At 38.9% G+C, this 20,597-nt stretch overlaps 1 protein-coding gene across 1 annotated transcript in view; it reads left to right on the top strand.

Moving 5' to 3' along the window:
* Positions 1-20,597, top strand: part of msi2b (musashi RNA-binding protein 2b) — a 306,172-nt gene that overhangs the window by 73,248 nt on the left and 212,327 nt on the right. The window contains 1 exon segment of the mRNA XM_048161917.1: positions 11,004-11,096. Coding sequence (XP_048017874.1) covers positions 11,004-11,096 — 93 coding nt within the window.

Below are 20,597 nucleotides of genomic sequence, written 5' to 3'. Positions count from 1 at the left end.
GGGTATTGCTACAGTTTGTCATTGAGGAATATTGGTGTTAGCGCAGTTTGAAATTACAAAGGCACGCTGCCGAGGTTAGCACCAAAAAACAGCCATCCTTGGGTAAAAGATGATACGCAAGCTCAAGATTTATAAACTGGCCTGCTGAATAAAGAGGCTTTTGAGAAATATAACTTTTAAATTAATACTTTTATTCAGCAAGGATGCATTCAATTGCTCAGAAGTGACAGTGAAACATTTATAATCTAAATAAAAGCTTTCTCTTTCAAATAAATGTTGTTCTTTTGAATTTTCTATTCATCGAAGTTTTCAAAAAAATATATTAAGCAGCACAACAGTTTCACAAACCAGCATATTAGAATGATTTCTGAAGGATCATGTGACACTGAAGACTGGAGTAATGATGCCGAAAATGAAATATATTACAGTAGAAAAGTCATTTTAAAATGTAATATTTATATTTCACAATGCTAATGTTTTTACTGTATTTTTGATCAAATAAATGCATCCTTGGTACATTATAAGAGACTTTATCAAAAACATAAAAATCATACAGACTCCTAACTTTTGAACGGTAGTGCATATTATGCTCAATATATTCGCTGTATGTGTTTGCCTAGTGAAGATAAAAAAAATTTCATTCTAGACTCTGAAGGACTCGAAAAAAAATATAGACAATGAGGTGGGCTGTTTTGAATTGGCTAATTTAGCAATCCTTCTAGCAACCGCATAGCAACAAGCTTAATACTACCCAGAACACCTTAGCAACCGTATAGCCATGTGCGACATTGGAGTTTTTATTGTAGTCATGGAGTTTTCCGATGTGAGCCGTCAGCTCCGCTACAATTTGGAGCAGTCAAGGGCCTGGTATACTTCATTTTCCGCATTCCGCACAATTGAGCACACTAGCTTGTCAAAGTATACTCTAGTGGACTTTGTTTTCAAGCGCTCAGTCACTCACACATGCGCTGTTGTACACAAAAATTGGGCTGTACGCGGACAGGGGTGTGGACGTTCTTCTCCGGACGGCCGAAGTACACTTTAGGCTTGAGGCCTCAACATGTGAGACTCTTGGACATTGCAGTTCTGAACATTGAACTGTCCATTCATGTAAATTTGGATAAAACAGTTAATCACTTTGATGCCGTGCCTGGTGGACGCCGTTTAGCCCTTCACAGTGGCATAGCAGACGGGCACACAGGGCATATTAAATAAAAATAATTTAATGAAAATACTCAGCTTTTCATGGGCCACAAGATAAATTTTGAGAAAATAAATTAGATTAATCTCTAAGAGAATATGCACCGTTAATGCAGCGTCAGATGCTTTCAGTTTCTGTAGTGAATTGACTGGCATTTTAGACTTCTCACTTAATTCTCACATAACTCTCATTTAAAGTTTGCACTTTGCTTGTGTGATATCCACTGGCTCGCCTTCATGGTTTAAAATGGAAATATTTTCAGTATTGTGACGTGGCGTTTTTCTCTTTATCATCAGTTGCTCGCAAAATGATGGACAGTGATTCCCATTTTGTGCGTGTCATTTCCAGTGATAATAACATTAAGTAAATTATTAAATAAACAACTAACAAGCAAACTTAAATTCCTTTGCTTAAAATTTCTGTGAATAATTTGCTGATGCAGGTACAAAAAGACTCAAAAAGATTTTTTATTTTTTTTTATTATTCCCCCCCCCCCCAACTAGATATTTAAATGTTGCCCCTGCATATACTGTAGCAACCATTGAAACCATTTTTTTTTTTTTGCACAGATAAGCACCTTAATTTCTTTCATTATGGGCACATTGGTGAGTGACCCTGAATGACCTTTGATATTTTTCTGGAATAAAGGGTTGTGTGTTGGGTTTTCACAGTGGTTTAGCATGCTTTTACAGGTCTTGATCTCCATTAGAGGGGTAGTATAGATATTGATTAATATTAATTGTGTCATGAGACCGTTATGTGCCTCTGACCTGGTCACCAGCGTTCCCACAGTTCACATGAGCCAGCTTTGGCAAGGCTGCAGTCAGATGACCTGAGTATTTTGTAGCATTGTGACATCAGTGGCTGAGGATTTAGAGTGCTCCTGCTGGTCACTCTTAAAGTTACAGTACCTCACGTGCTCCAAAATTGCTGTGATGATTCATGAAAGACCCTGGGAATAACCAATTTGGATGCTAAAATCAATATTGAATTTAATGAATGCTTAAAGCAGTCATAAGGGGCAGTAGTTTCCCACTTTCCCCCACAGTGTTATGAAATTCAAATATAAAGAGCTCTTTAGTGTGTCAGCTCAGCAGTTTAGAATAGGAGGATTTCACCAAGGTACTCGCAGATATCTCTTGATTTTTCATGCCGCTTCCATAGATAGTCTAAGACTTTCAGAGTCAGCACAACCGTTACAACCTCAAGGTTTGGATTGGCTTGAACTGTCTTGTGTGATTTTTTTATTTAAAGAAATTTCAAAGCCCCCGTAGTCTAGGTTTTCACACCATGCTTCATGCAGTTTTATAAAAATGACAAATATTATTCTTAAGCTAATTGATTAGGCTACCATTAATATTAATGATCATAATTTTGGCCTGCGGATCCTAAATTGCCCCATACAGAATGACGAGTGACAAACCTGCTGGTCTTAATCCCATTCAGCCCTAGTCTGATGCTTGTGCTTGAACTGCCTTGGGCTTCACTAAGTGGCTTGGGAGGGATCTTCCATTGAGAGAGCCAGAGACTCATTTACGTGCCCTCAGGGGTCAGCAAAAGGCCTCTTGGCTCAGTCTTTGGCAGCCAACCTGCTGTCAGTGTGGAGACTGCTTGCTGTAAGCTTGAAGGAGCCCCGCTTTGGGCTGTCACCTGCCATTTGCAGTAAGCATCTTTACCCCACTCATCTACTCAGTGTAATGGCATTGTGGTTATCAATTAGGTCCCTATAAATATACACTAGAGATCGGATTGGACCAGTTTTACCCTGGAGACAATCTTCCAATTGTCCCTGTCCAAAGATCTGCACTTTCTTTTTTTATACTTATAATGAAATGATTTCATTTTTCAAATAGGTCTTATGTTCTTTTATCTCTTATTCTAGACTCTATAGCTAATTGATTTTATTTGTCAATGCTTTTTAAATGGTATTTAACTAGAATATAATGGAAAAACACTTATTTTTGAAGGCTATGTATGTACAGTTTGTACTATGATCACTGCAGTTTTCTGAATATATTACTTTTTACTTTTTTACTTATTTTATCAACCACCAGGCAAAAATTGTAAGCCTGGTCTAACAGCATTTTTCAACATGTAAGGGAAGCAAATTATATATGCACCATTTTTTTAAAGACTTTTTTAAAATTTTATTTACTAGTCGATATCTGATATTTAACAGTTCTAACACTCACTGTTATTTTTTAAAAGTCTTTAGCAATTTTTTTTTGTTGTCATTTTGGAACAACATGAAGTGTAATAAATGATGACAGACTTTATTTTTTATTAACTACTTTCTCTTTAAGGTTAGAGTAGGGGTGGACGATATGACCAAACTCTTATATCACGATATAAGTAATTTTATATCATGATATAAGGTCATGATATATATCAATAAGGTCAATAAGGTTTTTATGATGTCAAAATTTTTCATAATTTTATATACTAGAAATATATACTAGCCTAAAAATCTCTCAAGCTTACTGAAGACAAGTAAACAGTGATAAAGAAAGAGCAAAGAAAACAAACTACAATAGAACAAAGACACAATTGAAATAGACCTACCTGAAAATCTTCAAGCACTAGAAATACTACATAAAATGTATAAAGTAATCAAATGTATATATATATATATATATAAAACAATGCATAGACTTTACTGTGTAAATTAAACCTATATTAATTCTTATTAGTTACAAAAGCAAGCAGTGAGAGATTTTCCCTTTTGTTTGATTAGCACTAATAATGACAACAAGTAAATGTGGATGCTGTCCCTTTAAGACCAACTGCACCAATTCATTATACTCATTATACCTTGTCTTTCTCAACTGTACCTTCACTTAAGACATAAATGGCTCTGTTTACTTGCAAATACATGGTCAGTTTGACACAAATGTGTATTTAATCATTCAAGCCCAATTAGTTGGCAAAAAGCACTCAGTTCAGTCCTCACACGCTCTATGAGCAACGGCTTCATGCCGCGCATCTCTGAGCGCTGAGAAACAGTCTCTTAGAGCGTGCGCATACTGAAATGAGTTTTGCTGCTAATTGTGCTTCAACGGTTTAAAACCACTTGTTTTTTAACCGCAACGCTTAAAAACTCATGCAAACGGTAAGCTTTCGTGACTGCGCAGCACAGCAACGTCACATGAGCGTAACTGCCATAGAGATGATAGTCCAAAATCTCTACCGGTTGACAAATTTCTACCGGTATATCGCTCACCCCTAGGTTAGAGGTTTGATCAAATATCAAATCCCACATATGCACAGCAGTACTAGTGATTCTTACAGTAACAAGCACCACTAATTTGAAAATAATTTTGTGTTTCCTGTATGCGTTTTTGAGTGATATATAGAAATATACAGTAGATAAATCTCTTATTTATGCCCTTGATGCACTCATAGAAAGTAAATAAGAGTGTTTGAAACTGCATCAAATAAATCTTGTCTGATGGGTTTTGGGGCAGGGAGTGCGGGGTGGGAGTGGGGGGGGGCTTTGCATCCACAGTTTTTGCCGGTGTTACTAATCAGTTATTCTCAGCTCTTGGTCAAGCCGCTGCCTCGCCTGTCAATCAGGGTTGCAGGCGCAGAGGCAGGAGCTGTTTGGCCCAGTACATTTGAATGTCGACATTAAAATTCCACACTGCAAAATTGTGTACAAATTGGAGCTTGGCGGCCTAAATTTAGATGCAGCAGAATAGAATGTGGCAAGTGCACTGGATTCTGTCAGTCAAGGAAGTGTCGACACCTCACGTTTAACGCGACCCGCCTAGTTGTCACTGTTTTTGACCGGTTTCGCATCCTGCGAGTTAGTGTATGATTCGGTGGAAGGACAAGGAGACGGCAATCAGTGATGAATATGTGATTTGAGATGATGAAGATGCCTGGGAAGGAGGAGGATGAGGAGGGGGGTCTCATTATCTCACTCTAATCAGGGGACATCCAGCTAGGCAAAGAGGACTGATTAAAAAAAGACTCCTCGTCATAACACAAGAGCATCGTTTGGCTGAGGCTTATGGGCTTATTGTGAGTGAGGACCAATGTTAGTCAACCGCAATCAACAGCAAGAGGCCACTACACACTTCATCAGAGACCCAGAGTAAACAAATAAAAACTCAGCGCGGGCCTCTCTGCAGACCGCTCGGTTCGAAAGAGGAGAATTCTGGGAAGGGGAACTCTCCACAGGAAATGTGACAGGTGTTTTGAGGAGCATGATCATCTATCCCCCATTACTCTGTCTCTGTTCTTTGTTGAACTCCACGTACCCCCCATCAAGTCATCTGTCAAACAGCTCTCTCCCCCTCGTCCCCCTCCTCTGTCGGAATATAACTTGATTTGGTATGTCTGTATCCCTGCGATTGTCCTGCGCTCTGATAAGGATCCATGTTTTCAGGGAGGGTTTGGCTGCGCCGCATCTAATGAAAGATCTTAATTAGATCCATTTGTGCCCAAAGGAGAGTAGATGCAATATTAAATTGTCACTCCTATCACATTCCTCCAATTTAGGCTGCAGGATACGTCTCGATCCATTTTATTTCGCCGCAGATAAATGGTGAACTTTGCTGTCACTACTACCTCCTGCATTCTCCCTCTCATCTTCAGTTGAGAGTGAGAGACTCTTCTTCTGGAAGAAAAACATCTTCCTTTTTACTGTGTATTATAAGACATTAGAAAAATTCTAATTTGCCTCCCAATTTCACTCTTTGTGCAGCACATAAAATTGTGTCTTTCTGATTTTGAGTCCAAATTGAAGCCTTCCTGATAGTCTTGGTCTTTTAAGTATCAGCAAATTCTGCCTCATTGTCCTTGAATATGACTTTTTTTTTTATTGCCATGGCAAATTTAACTTTTAAGATACATTTTTAAATTCAAATTAGCTTTCCCATGGCAAAGTGTAACAAAATAAGGTGTAACTTTTTCTTTTTATTATTACACATACAGTAAGCATTATTTGTTTTATTTGGCTGCAGATTTTTAATCTAATTAAATATGTAAAATATGTAATTTTTTTTGCTTTATAATCAGTAAAATTAATGATCGCATAAATTTTGGATTTCCTGAGAAAATACCCCATATGAAGAATTCATATATATTACATTGAATCATTGAAGTGTAAATATGTCTTAAAATGAATCTGCAGTAAAATATTGCAAACAAACGAACAGTGTCTTAAGCCGCGGTCACGCTAGACTTTGAATGTGCAAAATTTCTTCGGATGCTGTAACGTTCGCGATATGACGTCACGGTCTACAGCGTCTTTTTTATAAACATCTATTCAACATATAACTTAAATACATTCAAAATGTAAAAATATAAAACCTACTCGACTTTACAGCAAAAATATCTTTCTTTTAATTCAGCCAAGAGGTCACGCCGTGACAAATCGATCTCCTACTGGTCGCACTTCTTCACTTGATGCGAATTCGCTGATGAGAGTTCACCAAACTTGAACTTTGGAACGCAGCTAAATGCAAAATTTTGCTTGCATTTCCGGTATGATGCATTCGCATGTTTTGAACGGAAGTCAATGGAACGAAAAGTGCAGTGGGACCGCACCTTTACACTGGGTTAAAAACAACCAAATTTGGGTTGTTTTCAACCTAAGGGCTGGATAAATATAAGAAAGAACACATGATGGATTAATTTTACCCAGCAAATTGGGTTGTTTATTTAACCCAGCATAATGGGTTGATTAATTTTTACTATAATACTAGCTTATTTTTTCTTTTACTTCATACATGAATTAAGGTTTACAAGTTAACTTAAATCATCTAAACTTTTTTTTTAAATACTCCACACAACCACTGGTTTGCATGATAATTCTTTTATTATAGAACATATTCTGTATAGCATATTTTACATCATTTTTAATACATATTGCCTACATTTAAGCTCATTAAACAAATATTAGAAGTAAAAATAAAACATTTAGAAGAAATTCAAGTATAATCGATAGTCTCTGTTGCCCGAAACGTTGGGGTAAAAAAAAAAAAGACCCTAAAGGCTCAACCCAGGACTTGGGTAGAAAAAAATACGATTTTTTTAGAATGTACTGATGCGATCTGACTGGAACTTCTTAAAAAATAAAGTTTATCCACGCTTTCTTAATGTTAGGATCATTATGGCAATGCAAAGACTGAGCTTTTCCACAACTTGGCACTTCAAAAGGTCTTGTAATCCTCAGAGGCATCTCTATGGTTTTGTTGCTGGAGTAATCCTGTGTTTGCGTCTGTCTTGTATTTACTACGAAATTATATGAGCAAATTGGTGGGCAAGGCTAAAGAGGCAATGATGTAGAAGTAGGTGTTGATCTTCTTCTGCAAAGGCGGTTTTTCATCACATTATGACGTAGTAATGTGTCAAAATCTGAAACAAGTTGTTTTCTGAGCTTGGTTTCAATAAAAGTTGTTTTTGGAATAACAAGGAAATTTTGAGTTCTGAAACTTAGAGGATATTTTTATAGTACAATGACCCCTAATTTGTCAAAAGATAGAAACATTTGATTTCTCAATTCATAACCCCTTTAAATCGACAGGCTTATTTTTATTTTTATTTTTCTGTATTAACAGTTTTATTCCATGTCTCAAAGATACTGACATTTCTGATCATACTGTGAGCGCTAGAACGCATTAGCCTGCACACATCTAAAAGAGGCTTGTGTAGTCATCACCTCTAATCGCCTGCACTTGTTTCAGCACTGGAAGAAACCTGCAGCACGACTTGCATCTAGAAACATTCTGGCAGCTGACATTCCCCCTCACTAGAGGAAGGCAAGAAATGTTCTCTAGGCATGCCGAGTCGCATCAAGCAATGTTGGTGGAAGATGACAGGGGCTGAAACAGCAACATCAGCAGACGACTAAGAGCAACAAACTCAGCTGCTCTGCATAAATTTATACGTGCAGTATCTCTAAACACACTGCATATACTCTATCACACCTAGCGCCGCTGCATTCTTATATCTCAGCTCTCCTGCGAGACGTGCTCTTTCATATTCATAGATTTTCACGGCTGAATTTAAGGTCTTGCGATAGCAAAAGTTTCCCTGATATGTCATCACTTCGCCAGACGTTTCTCTGTCCCTTCACGAGGTCCATGGCTTTCTGTCTTTGCCTTAGAATTTACTTTCACCTCATTACATTTTTTTTAACCATTCTAATTTGTTTTAAACATCTTTTCCCATTTCAACTGTTAAAGGCTTCCCCATAATGATTGACAAAGAGTGATTTCAAATTTGCACGGATAATTAGAGGCTGCGGAAGGAGGTGTGAAAGTTAAAGCTGCGAATCCCTCAGCAGTGAGCAAAGTTGGGGGGCCCGTTCCTCTCGCTGGAACACGTGATTCAGGATGATTTAGGACAATCCTTAGCTATTTGTACCTTACACCTCTTGAGGTTACCTTGGTACCTCTCCCTCATGACTCGCACATTATTCCCACAAATGTCTTAATGACAGAACTGTGTTTTTGGAAATCTGGCATCAAAATGGCAAAGAGAAATAAGGACAAACCGGAGATGCTCAGGAACGATAAGCCCCATAATAAAGGGTTGTCTGGCAAGCTATCTGCTTTTCTTATCTAAGTGGAGGCTAATCAAATTGTGCGTTTGGTAGTCTGTTGTCTGTTTTTAATGATTATTTCTCGCAGGCCTTCAGGGTCACAAAACCACTCTATTTTGCAAAAGAATCAAAACAGTCCAACGGACATGCTTCCTGTCATCGTCTTGGTCATTATTGCATCTAAGTTGGCACTTTGAATGCTAATGCGTTAGCCGAGCCAGAGGCGTCAGCAGCACAACGTGTTTGAGGCATATCTGCTCGTCGCATCCCAAGAGAGGTGTGCGAGAGAGGTAGCACAGACAGAGCAAAGGCCTGCTGTTGTCTCTTGTCACCATGGAGAGAAATGGACAGAGTAATTGCGTTGTTCCAGGGCCTGAGGAATCCCATCAGCCAGGAGCTGGTGCTGTCAGAGGACATAAAGATGCCACTAAAAACTTAACTCTCCACTGACATGTTGGGCGGCTCGGGCCTGCACAAAACGACAGGGGAAAAGACAGACAGATTAACCATGGTGGGGTGCAGATGAGAGTGAAAGTGCTTTCGAGAAGGTTTGGGAAACAGCCAGCTAAGATGAGGGCTGAGTGTGCCTGTTGCCAAGATTGTGTATGATGGATGTGAATGAAGTCGAAATAAATGCTCCGGGTTGCTTAATTCTTTCGCTGTCTACTCCACTCTGGGAAATACCAGGGATTTGCTGGATTGCACAAATGAAGCTTATTTTCTCTCATTGTCAATAAGTGGCCCTTTTTTGGCCATTTTTATAGTCCAAGACAATAAGAAGGGACAGGAAATCAGGGGAGAATGAGTTCATTTATCTATAGAATGAGGTAATACTGGCTTAAGGAGCATCCATCCATCTAACCATCCATCCATCCATCCATCCATCCATCCATCCATCCATCCATTGTATATTTATCTGTACCCATCCCTCTCTGTATCTATCTGCATCCATCCATCCATCTATCCATGGTATATCTATCTGTCCCTCTCTCTGTATCCATCCATCCATCCATCCATCCATCTAACCATCCATCTAACCATCCATCCATTGTATATCTATCTGTACCCATCCATCCATCCATCCATCCATCCATCCATCCTCGGTATATCTATCTGTCCCTCTCTCTGTATCCATCTGTTTGTCCATCTGCCCCCCCCCCCCCCCCCCCCCCCCCAATCAATGATTGAATTGGAATTATTTCAGAATATTTACCAAACACCAAACATGTTCAAAATAATTGTCTTCCAGGTCAAATCCACATTGTCCAACCTCCAACTTGGTTGAGCTAAAAAACCAATTACACTGTTTTTTTTTGTTTGTTTTTTGGGGGCACAACATAGGTCAGATTTGAATCTGTGTCTCCCACATGAGCGGCATAAAAGGATCACCTGCTGCATCACAGCTCTGACAATAAGCACGCATTTAATAGAAATCCACACGGGTCTAACATAAGCGGGAATTTGACAAGTTTCTTCTCTTTGTTAACTTCAAAAAGGGCTTAACATTGCCTGAGGAGCTCTCTTGTTAGCCGTTATCATTGCCCTATATGATAGGTGGGCTATTTGATCTCAGTGCACCAGCTCTCAGCACAATTAACGTTGCTGCATGAAGAGAAGTCGGGTCTCTGCGCTCCATATATCTCTCCAGCAGGGAGAGTTAATTGTGTTTTTGAAAAATGGGCCTTGTTTCACGATTGCGACCTCTACTACTGTCTGTCCTCACTGGTTTGAGATCCCGCCTGGCTCAAAGACTTCTAGCTTTCCGACACCTTTTGTTTGTAACTCAATTAGAGTGTTTTTGAAGGTCTATTCGGGCAGCTTGCGCTACGTGGTTTTCCTGCGAACTGTCCTCTGAAACTTTCCTGTTCCAATTTTCTTAAATGGACTGGGGGATTGCGTGTTGGGTCTTCGCAACTCAAGAAAAACACCATTCACAGCTCAGGTGTTTCTGTTAGTGTGAAACCAAAAAGTGTCAAGTCTGAAATGCTGAGAGAGAACGGACAGGTATAGCAAGCAACGTCGGGCATTGCAAGCTAGGTGTTACCTGGTCCCCAAGCACACTCTCACAACTCAACAAATCACACAGTACCTCCTCTTCAATCTCCCTGTGGGACAGAAAACCCACAACCGGTCATCTCCCAATTCCCTCTTTTCCAGTTCTGAGCTTCCTCTTTGTCTCCTGTGCGTTTGAAGTCCTCTGAAGTGCTTTCACATGGGCCTAATCTCTTGTCTTCTTCTCTTCTCTTCCAGATGGTCACAAGAACAAAGAAAATATTTGTAGGCGGATTATCAGCTAACACAGTAGTTGAAGATGTGAAGCAGTATTTTGAACAGTTTGGCAAGGTAAGATCTCATTTTTCTTTTTCCCTTTGGCTAATTTCATGGAGAGATGTTTGCGTATGATGAGAAATGCTGTCCCTCAACGAACTCTTTCATGTGAAGACTTTCAAACAGGCCGTTTGAGATGTGGCCATTTAGAGATGAAAGACCAGTATTCGCCTGGTCTCTGTCGCCACTGGCTGAAGTAGCCAAGACCTTTTGCTTAAAGCTGCTGTATAATCTTTTCCATGTTAAAATACTTTTCCTATCCCAGATTATTGTGCAAGGACAACTACAGTAGCTAACCACCAGTAGGTTGACTTACCTGAAAAGTCTTTTTAGACCAACATTGCTGAGTTGGTCTGAACATTTACTAAAACAAATGGTGTGCTTGGCCCTGACTTTAGAGTTGGGTATGATTCACAAGCTTTCGATTCTGTTTGATTCAGTTCCGTTTTTGAATCATTTTGATTTGATTCAGTTATAATGTTCATTTTGCTAACATATTCTTATAAATGGAAATAAAATATCCCTCTTCTATTGATGTATATACAGTGTTTCAGACTGATTCAAACTGGTAACTTTTTGAATTTAGAAGAACTGAGTCATTTGTTTTGGGAATCAAGCTACAATGTTGTGCGTAGATTTTATGTTTCTGATTCATTACATAGAACTGAGTCATTCATTTAAGGAATCAATCAAGCTACAATTTTGTGCTGTTTTGAATCACTAAAAGAACTGAATCGTAAGAGCCTTTTGTTTAGGAAATCAAGCTACACTGTTCATTCAGTGTGGTTTTGATTGACTTAAATGAATCAAATTATAATAATAATATGCATTGGGACATTTTTTGCTTTTGTGTACAATTCTGTATGTTTTGAATCACTACAAAGAACTGGCTCATAAGAGTCATTTGTCATTTTAATGTATAAACTGAGAATAGGCATAGAGTTAAAGATCGATGTTTTATGAATCAGTATTTTTACCCAGTCCTACCTTGACATGTTTTTGCAAGCCTGGTATACAGCATGCAGATTATTGATAGTTAACCCGTATCTTTTTGCGGTCCAGGTAAACTTTTCTACTTGCTGTATGATATGACTTTGAGTAAGTTCGCTGTTTCTCTCTATTTCAGGCTCTGTATAAATACCTAGCTCCATTTGTTTGTAATCAGCTGTGTCTGAGTGGACCTAACACGCACTTGACTTGATTGAAGGGCTCAATTATGCAGATGTTTTACTTGCCCTGCGCTGTATTTCTTGCCCTGGGGGTGTTTTCAGCAGCGCCAGAGCTGGCAGTAGACAACCGCTAAATCATTGTGATTAAAGGAACGGCAGAGGATTTGTAGCTTCTTAGGTCACAAGACTATATTAGTCTTACCACAGCCTGGTTTATTGAAGCATACTTGTCTGCGTCCTTACGTAAAGCTCGTTATTTTGAATGGGCAGCGTGATCCAATAACACTAAAGACCTCAGTGTCTCGTTGTTTATAAGTTACGAAGCAAATGCACGGTCTAATGAAGTGTCTGTCTCCGAAGACAAGAAAATTACAAATTGACCGTCCGTTGGATACGCACTTGTGAGTAAAGGCGAAACGAGCCTTCAAAGTGAGTTGTCGGAAGGTTGGATGCTCATTTGCTGCAAACTCTTGATGACTCTGCAAGTCCGCCCACCTGGAGATTTTGCCACACTGTGGTGTCAGTTGAGCTGATACCCGGAGGTTTGTGTGTGTGCATAGGGGTGTGTGTGTAGGCCAATTAACAGTGTCTCCTGGCGAGCAGTAGGTAGTGAGAGAATGAGGATCCTGGGAGGAGAGCAGGTGGCATGGGGCAGCAGGGTCACAGGATCTGTCTCCTTAGAAGCTGTGTTCTTCCTGAGCACTTTTTCTGTGCTATGACAGCTTACACACTGGTGCACACACACATTTAAGCGGCACTAAGGGGCATTTATTGCACAACACTGCAGAATTAAGATTTTAAAAGCCTTTCCACAAAGACTCTTTGAGTTAGATCCACTTTTCATTAGCATACAGTCATTTCGTGCTAATGCGGCATGTTGCTTTTATTTTTTTTTACTTTTAGAGGAAGGCATGCCTAGATAATTTCAGTTGTTTCCTCTGAAAGATTTTGTGTTAAGAAAACAGACTTGGCATGGTTTGATTTAAAACCTCGCCAAGATATTTTGCACATTCGTCGTGATGAGAACGTAAAAGGCCGCCTCGCTCCCTTCATAAACCTTCATGTGCCCTAATTACATAGGATGGCTTATGCTTAGTCATAGGTTTATTGTAATCGGCTTGGAGTAGATCTCCAAACAAAGTATACTTATTCTGCTAAGTTGAAACAACTCTTGTTTACTTCATTACCAACCTCCCTTACTCTCTCTCTCTCTCTCTCTACCTCTCTCACTTTAGTGTTCACTGTGCTGTTGTGGCCAGGATTTAGTTTCATTAGGCCTGAGAGTTGTTTCCAAGCCAGTGCTCTGCCACAATCAGGCCTTTATGCCTCCTCTGTCCTGATTCCCATATCGGCCTGGGTGGGAGCCAACTTCTACCATTTCAGGGCCAAAACTTTAACCTCCTGCAGTCCACATATACAGTTAGTAATTGGAAGCATGTATAATATACAATATACCATTTAAAAAGAAATGTCTAAATATTTTGATATTTTTATATTCAATTATTTCTATTATTAAATAATTATAATTAATATTTTGTATATTATACTATATTTAATGTAACTATATAATTAGTAAAAAAAAAAAGATAATTTTATTCATTTCTATTTTATTAAAGGGTTAGTTCACCCAAAACTGAAAATTCTGTCACTAATTACCCCTACAAACCTGTAAGACTTTTGTTCATCTTCAAAACACAGGTGAAGATGAAATGAGAGCTTTCTGTCCCTCCATTGACAGCCTTCGCAAATGAAGCTTTGACGCTTCAAAAAGTTCATAAAGAGATCGGAAAACTAATCCATATGAATTGAGCAGTTTAGTCCAAATTTTCTGAAGAGACTGATCGCTTTATGTGATCAACAGATTGAATTTGGCCTTTTTTTCACATATAAACATTCACCAACTCACACATCAGTTGTGGTAAATGGAAGCTCAAGCGTGTTTGCTTAATGTGTATGAAAACCAATAAGGTTCATTCTTGTGTATTATGCAGCATGTTTGAACTTCAAGAGGTTTGTTCAGGTTCTGTTGAGCTTCTGTTTGTTTACTGATCAATGTTTATATGTGAATGAAAGCCTAAATTATATCTGTTCATCATAAAAAGTGATCGAGTCTCTTCAGAAAAGTTTTACGATCTCTTTATGAACTTTTTGAAGCGTCAAAGTTGCAAAGGTATTCTATGGAGGGACAGAAAGCTCTCTGATTTCATCAAAAAGATCTTCATTTGTGTTCTGAAGATGACAAAGTCTTATGGGTTTGGAATGAAATGAGGGTAATTACTGACAGAATTTTCATTTTTGGGTGAAATAACCCTTTAAATAAATCGCTTATGTTCAGTCTAGTATAAGCATTTGTAATGTATTCATCTTCTGACACATTTCATAGTGAATAGGCAAAATTTGTAGGTGTATGATGTTATTGGTTAATATTATTTTTCAAAGCCCACATCTACGGTGGCCCAGTAGTGCACAACACAACGAAATTAAAAAAGCAAACATAAGTTCACAACACAACGAAATCGAGACACAACACAACGGAATAAAGCCACAACACAACGAAATCGAGCCACAACACAACGGAATTAAACCACAACACAACGGAATAAGCCACAACACAACGGAATCAAGCCACAACACAACGGAATCAAGCCACAACACAACGGAATAAGCCACAACACAACGGAATTAAACCACAACACAACGGAATTAAACCACAACACAACGGAATAAGCCACAACACAACGGAATCAAGCCACAACACAACGGAATCAAGCCACAACACAACGGAATCAAGCCACAACACAACGAAATAAAGCCACAACACAACGGAAATGCTCCCGACCACTTGGGGGCTCTCAGAGCTAGGTAATATTACTATTCCTTGCCACCGTTCTATAAAGTCGACAGTTTTACAAAGATATCAATACCATGATTAGTTTTAAGTATGTAAGCATTGTATATCGACATGGTATATTAATTAAAAATCAACTACGTTCACAATAGCTTCATATTTATACTTGTGAATGATTTGACGCGATACCACGGCGCATGATAAAGGGAACATCCACCAATTCCACCAAGTGGTTAAAACGTATAATTTGTATTCATTAAAATTACTTTTAACATTTAAAAACAGACATGTTCAAATTCCAAAGGTTGTTAGTTCCTGTTGGTAAGACTGACAAGCTTTGGAATTTGAATATGTCTGTTTTTAAATGTTAAAAGTAATTTTAATGAATACAAATTATACGTTTTAACCACTTAGTGGGATTTGCAGACGTTCCCTTCATCATGCGCCGTGGTAGCGCGTCAAATCATTCACAAGTATAGGCCTAAATATGAAGCTATTTTGCACGTAGGTGATATTGAATTAATATTTCATGTCGATATGCAGTGGTTACATACTGTTTAAACTAATCGTGGTATTGATATTACTGCCGACTCTATAGAACAGTGGCAAGGAAAACTAACTTTACCGAGCTCTGAGAGCCCCCTAGTGGTCGGGAGCATTTCCGTTGTGTTGTGGCTTTATTCCGTTGTGTTGTGGCTCGATTTCGTTGTGTTGTGGCTTTATTCCGTTGTGTTGTGGCTCGATTCTGTTGTGTTGTGTCTCGATTTCGTTGTGTTGTGAACTTATGTTTGCTTTTTTAATTTCGTTGTGTTGTGCACTACTGGGCCACCGTACACATGGCCTTGGGTTACATCAGCAGAAAGGAAATTTTGTTTCCCAAGCAGAGAAATTTACATTTTGATTTGAACATGTTTTTTTTTCTTCTTCAGCATAACATACATTAATACAGTGCTTGAAATAAGACCAGGGACATTTCTTTAGAAAGTGAATAAGGTTAATTTTGAGAACTCCAACCGAAAATCATCTAATTGATTTGTATAAATAAACCACTGGTCATTCTTCACAAAGCATAATTTTCTCCAGAGAGCGTCCTGCTCTTTATTTTTGTCATTGAGCAAGTTTCATTTTCTCTGTGGTGGTTTTGACTCATGACTCGCTGACCTGCCCATGTTGAATGCTGGACGAACAAAACCGTGATCACGGGTTTGGTGGCAGACTGTGTATCGTCATGTTGCCATTATGAAATATTAGCGTTTTCTCTTTCTCTCAGCTTCAATATTCAGTGAGGACAGTGGGCTGCCTGTAATGACTGCATCCCGAGCACTCACTGTTAGTTAATTTAGCATACCTGGTGAACCGCTAACATTTAATAACGGCATTCGATTTACCTCAGGCTCGGGTAATAAAAACAGTGCACTGCTCTATTTGCAAGCCTTGCTGCATCACTGAGCCCTTAAAGTCTGATTTGATAAGCTTGTTTAACGAGAGGTGTTTGTGGATTTGGTGTGAAGAGTTTATTTCAGACACATTTTCCTCGTGTACACTGTGAGACTGTGGGAACATGACTGTGTTTCAGTAGTGAGAGTAATGGCGGCCATCCAAAGTTGCCTTCGTCTTCCTCCCAAGGTTAGTTCCTTTACACTTTGGGTGTTTTTTCTCACCCCAGGCCTTCAGCTTGATCATGTTAAGGTTTAGGCCTGACGCTTTGTAAAGCTGCTTTAAGACAAACTCAATTGTTAAAAGTGCTATATAACTGAATTGGATTGGTTAAAGTGACTGTGCAAAAGCAAATAATAAAGATTAGCAAAAGCCTCTATGGACTGTTTGAAAACAGGGATAAGATTTAACGCCACACCGTTGCTTATGCTATATGTAACGGTTGTGTTCTGTGCATTTCCACTTCCTAAATTTAGTTTGGAGTGTTTTCATAGTGCGCAGCTTCAGCTTTGTGAGCATTTCATGGTTTATTTTCTCTTAATGTCTTAGCAGGAACTATATTGTCTGGGCAGAGATGTGTTATTTCTTATCAAAAGGCCCTTTGGACTGCCTTCCTCCATAAGTGAGGCCAGGGAAGTGTCCTCTATTCACTGCGAGGGTTAGCAGTAAATCCCCACGGACTTCTATGGAGCCTGTAGCCCTTAAATGTTCTCCACACATCAGTGGCCTTGCACAAGTGGGAAGTCACTAACAAAAGGTAGAAATTCTTAAGGGCGGCTGAAATACTCAATCATGGGCTCCCCACTCTCCAGTGCCCTCTGGAGTGAAGGGAGAAAACAAATGAGAAGCTAGTGAGGGATGAAAAGAAAAGGTAAGGAAAAAAGCAGCTTTTGAACTGGTTGGGATTAGTTTTAAGATGATGCACTCTATCTAGACTCCTCCCTTCCTCTGCTCCTGTCCTCCCGTCTCCCTCCCTCCGCTCATCCTCAGCAATCCGAGCCCACACCTGTATTTGTTTCGCTACAGAGTCTTTAACAAGGTCTCAAAATGGCTTTCACAGCACTTGTGTTAACCAGTGAAACCAAATCTTCTTGTGAAGATTGAAAACACAATTGATTTTGGGCAGGGCTGAGGTCGTCGGCCCAGACCTTACTCTCTTTCCGCCTCTGTATGCTCTCACGCACCTTGAGATTGATCTCTGTCCTTTTTTAAATTTCTTTCCTTTTTTTTTTTTCTCCATTGTTTTTCTTGGCTGGACACGCATCCAAAATGTCCAAAGGGTGCTCACTCCCTCTCCAAGGAAGTCTATAATACTTGGAGAGAGCTGTGTGTTAGCATTTCCATTAATATCAATGGTGGTTGCTCAGCTGACACGCAAGTGGTAGCGACTTTCCTGAGCTGTGACATAAAAGCCAGCAGATAATGTAAAGAATTGTTTAGAGCCCTCCAAAAATCTAGTCACTGGAAAAAAAAAAAAAAAAAAAAAAAAATCTATTATAATATTAAGAAAGTTTCTGTTGCTTGTAAACAGTTTTGTTTTTTCAGAATACATGATTACTTTTATATTATTAGTATATTTTAAAATTATAATAATTGTATAAAATGTGTGTATATTAATGATTTACTTTTTTTTTTTAATGAATTAATTGATGATTTTTTCTTTCGTTTTATTGTTAACCTCTTGATGCGCACCCCCCTTTTGAGCCTAAAACAGGAAAATGACATGCTTGCACTCAAATGGTTGTCTTTCCTAAATCATTTGGAGTATGAGCATAGTTATGGTATAATTTTAAATAAGATAAATGGAGCTTTATTCTTCAAGTTTCAGAATTAATACAAGAAAAAAAAAATGAAAAGTTAGATAAGCTGAAATATGATGGAATGAAAATGTTTTTTGCATAACATCTTTTAATCATTAAAAAATAATAAAAAAAAGATGCCTGTGGCAGCTAGAAATACAATGGGCCCGAAGCCACAAGTCTTAAGAAGTTATGATTCAAGTGGGTTGAGGATGATATAACAAAAAAAATGAGAGCTCAGATTGCATAATTTCTTATCTATCAGGTGAATTAGTTTGTGGACATTTTACCCAAGTGCGACGGATTGGATTCATCTCGTGATCGCTATTTCATAACAAAGGTATGAAGTCCTGTTTTGATTTTGCATATTGTTATTTGCACTCCTGACACAAACTACAGTGTTGTTGCTGGAGCATCTATATCGTCAAACAGGCACCAGAGATTGAAACTAAACCCTAAGAAGTTTCAAAAGATGTATAATTTGTTAACATTCTTAATATTTTTAGACGGTAGTCTCTCTAGTAGGAAATGTTTACCATGGTAAACAAAGTGACATCAAGCCTGAGGTTGGGACAGTGCGTCTCAAGAGGTTAAGTGGCAGTTATTGTCCTTAATATCGACTTGGAGGCATTTTCTTTCCAGCAGAATGATGGAATTGCAGCATCTGCCTGCTAACCAGTCAAACTTTGTCAACATCCCCAACATTTTGGGTGTTCTAATTGTGCATGAATGCCGTGGTACGCATTTGTATGTAATAAAAGCTTAATATTTCTTCTTTCATGGCAGAATGCGCTGGGGACCTGTCTTGTAGCAGTTGGTGTGTAAATGATCTTTAAAACATTTTGCTGAAGGAAAAATAAAACACAGGGTACCCAGAAGGTTTCCCCTCAGTTGTCGGAGCGGCTCAGAAGCTTTCAACCCAGAGACTCGCTCACGGTTACGGGCTCTAAAGCGCAGGCAGCGAGATCTAGCTTAGCGGGACTGTTTGAAAGAAAAATGAGACAAATGATTTAACACTCTCCCTGACCTTTGTTTGCTCTAAGTATTGGCTGTGTTTCCAGGAGTCAAGGGGGGATGATTTTAAAACGCCCACATGAGAATTGGAAGTTAAACTGCTTCTTGGCAATGATTTCCATTTTGATTCCACTCTTTTCTTTCTCGTCTCCTTAAGTCTGTAGTTCAGCAGTACATCTTGTTGTTCAGGACCTCCCCAGAGTACATCATTTATAACCTTGCGGTGATGGATTGGCCTTAGTTTAGCTGCCTTGTATGCACCAGAATGCCCCTGTGCTTTTACCTTACGCCCATCAGAAGGCTAGTTTTTGTCTTTTATAGCATTATTTACCTGGACGTCTTTAAATCATGTCGTCCAATGGAAAGAGCTTGACCACATTTGGCTAACTTAATCACTCTAATCACTCTCTGTTAATTGCTTTTTCCTCGTCAAAGTCCCTGTGCTCTAAGATGATTTAGAGGGCATGAAAGCTGGAATCAAGGTCTTGTAGTTGTCGTCAGAGCTGTGGCGACACCACGCTGCATCATGTGGACTGGCTTTATTTTTGAATCTGAAAACGAAAGTGTGTTTTATGGATTTAGATCATCTGTAACAGATGTTTGTTAAATATTTAAGTGCAAATTTGAGCTATGTTGTTCTTTTACATTGGGGATAAGCTATATTTAATTAGTGTATGGGTTTTGGTTAAGATGCATTTAAACTTCATGTTTGCAAATAGCAGTATACTGTTAACACATTGTCCTTTTAGTTTTGATTATAATGTTCAATTATAGGAAGGTCTTTAACTTGCACATATGCATATAATCCACTTGTGTGTTGTCTGACTTGCTTTTAACCCGTTGTCCACCTGTGCTTGTGTTATCCAAATAAATCTTCAAACAGGGTCTCTTTGTAAGCATGGATTGCCTTGATTGCCTTTGAACTGAGTCACTGGGTCATGTGTGGATGGATGCGCCTCCGGGGCTGGTCACATTTGTTTAAAAGGACCAGCCGTTTTAAGAAGATTGACTGTGATTGAGGAGGATTTTCAGGCCCTTCTAACATGAGCAAATCTCTGACAGATAGAAAGCCTCAAACCGCAGGCTATTTTAGGTTGAAGTGAAAGACAGAAGCCGAACGAAGAGGTAAAATGTTCCAGGTAAAATGCTTCTCTGAGATTGTTCACATTTCTAAGTTTTTTTTTATTTATTATTTTTGGGTCAAAAGATCTGCTTTGGCTCCAGCTCAACCTTCTGCATTGAGTGGCAC

The sequence above is a fragment of the Megalobrama amblycephala genome, linkage group LG16 (assembly GCF_018812025.1).
Source record: "Megalobrama amblycephala isolate DHTTF-2021 linkage group LG16, ASM1881202v1, whole genome shotgun sequence".
Taxonomy (NCBI): Eukaryota; Metazoa; Chordata; class Actinopteri; order Cypriniformes; family Xenocyprididae; genus Megalobrama; species Megalobrama amblycephala.
This window is presented reverse-complemented; position numbering and strand designations above follow the sequence as displayed.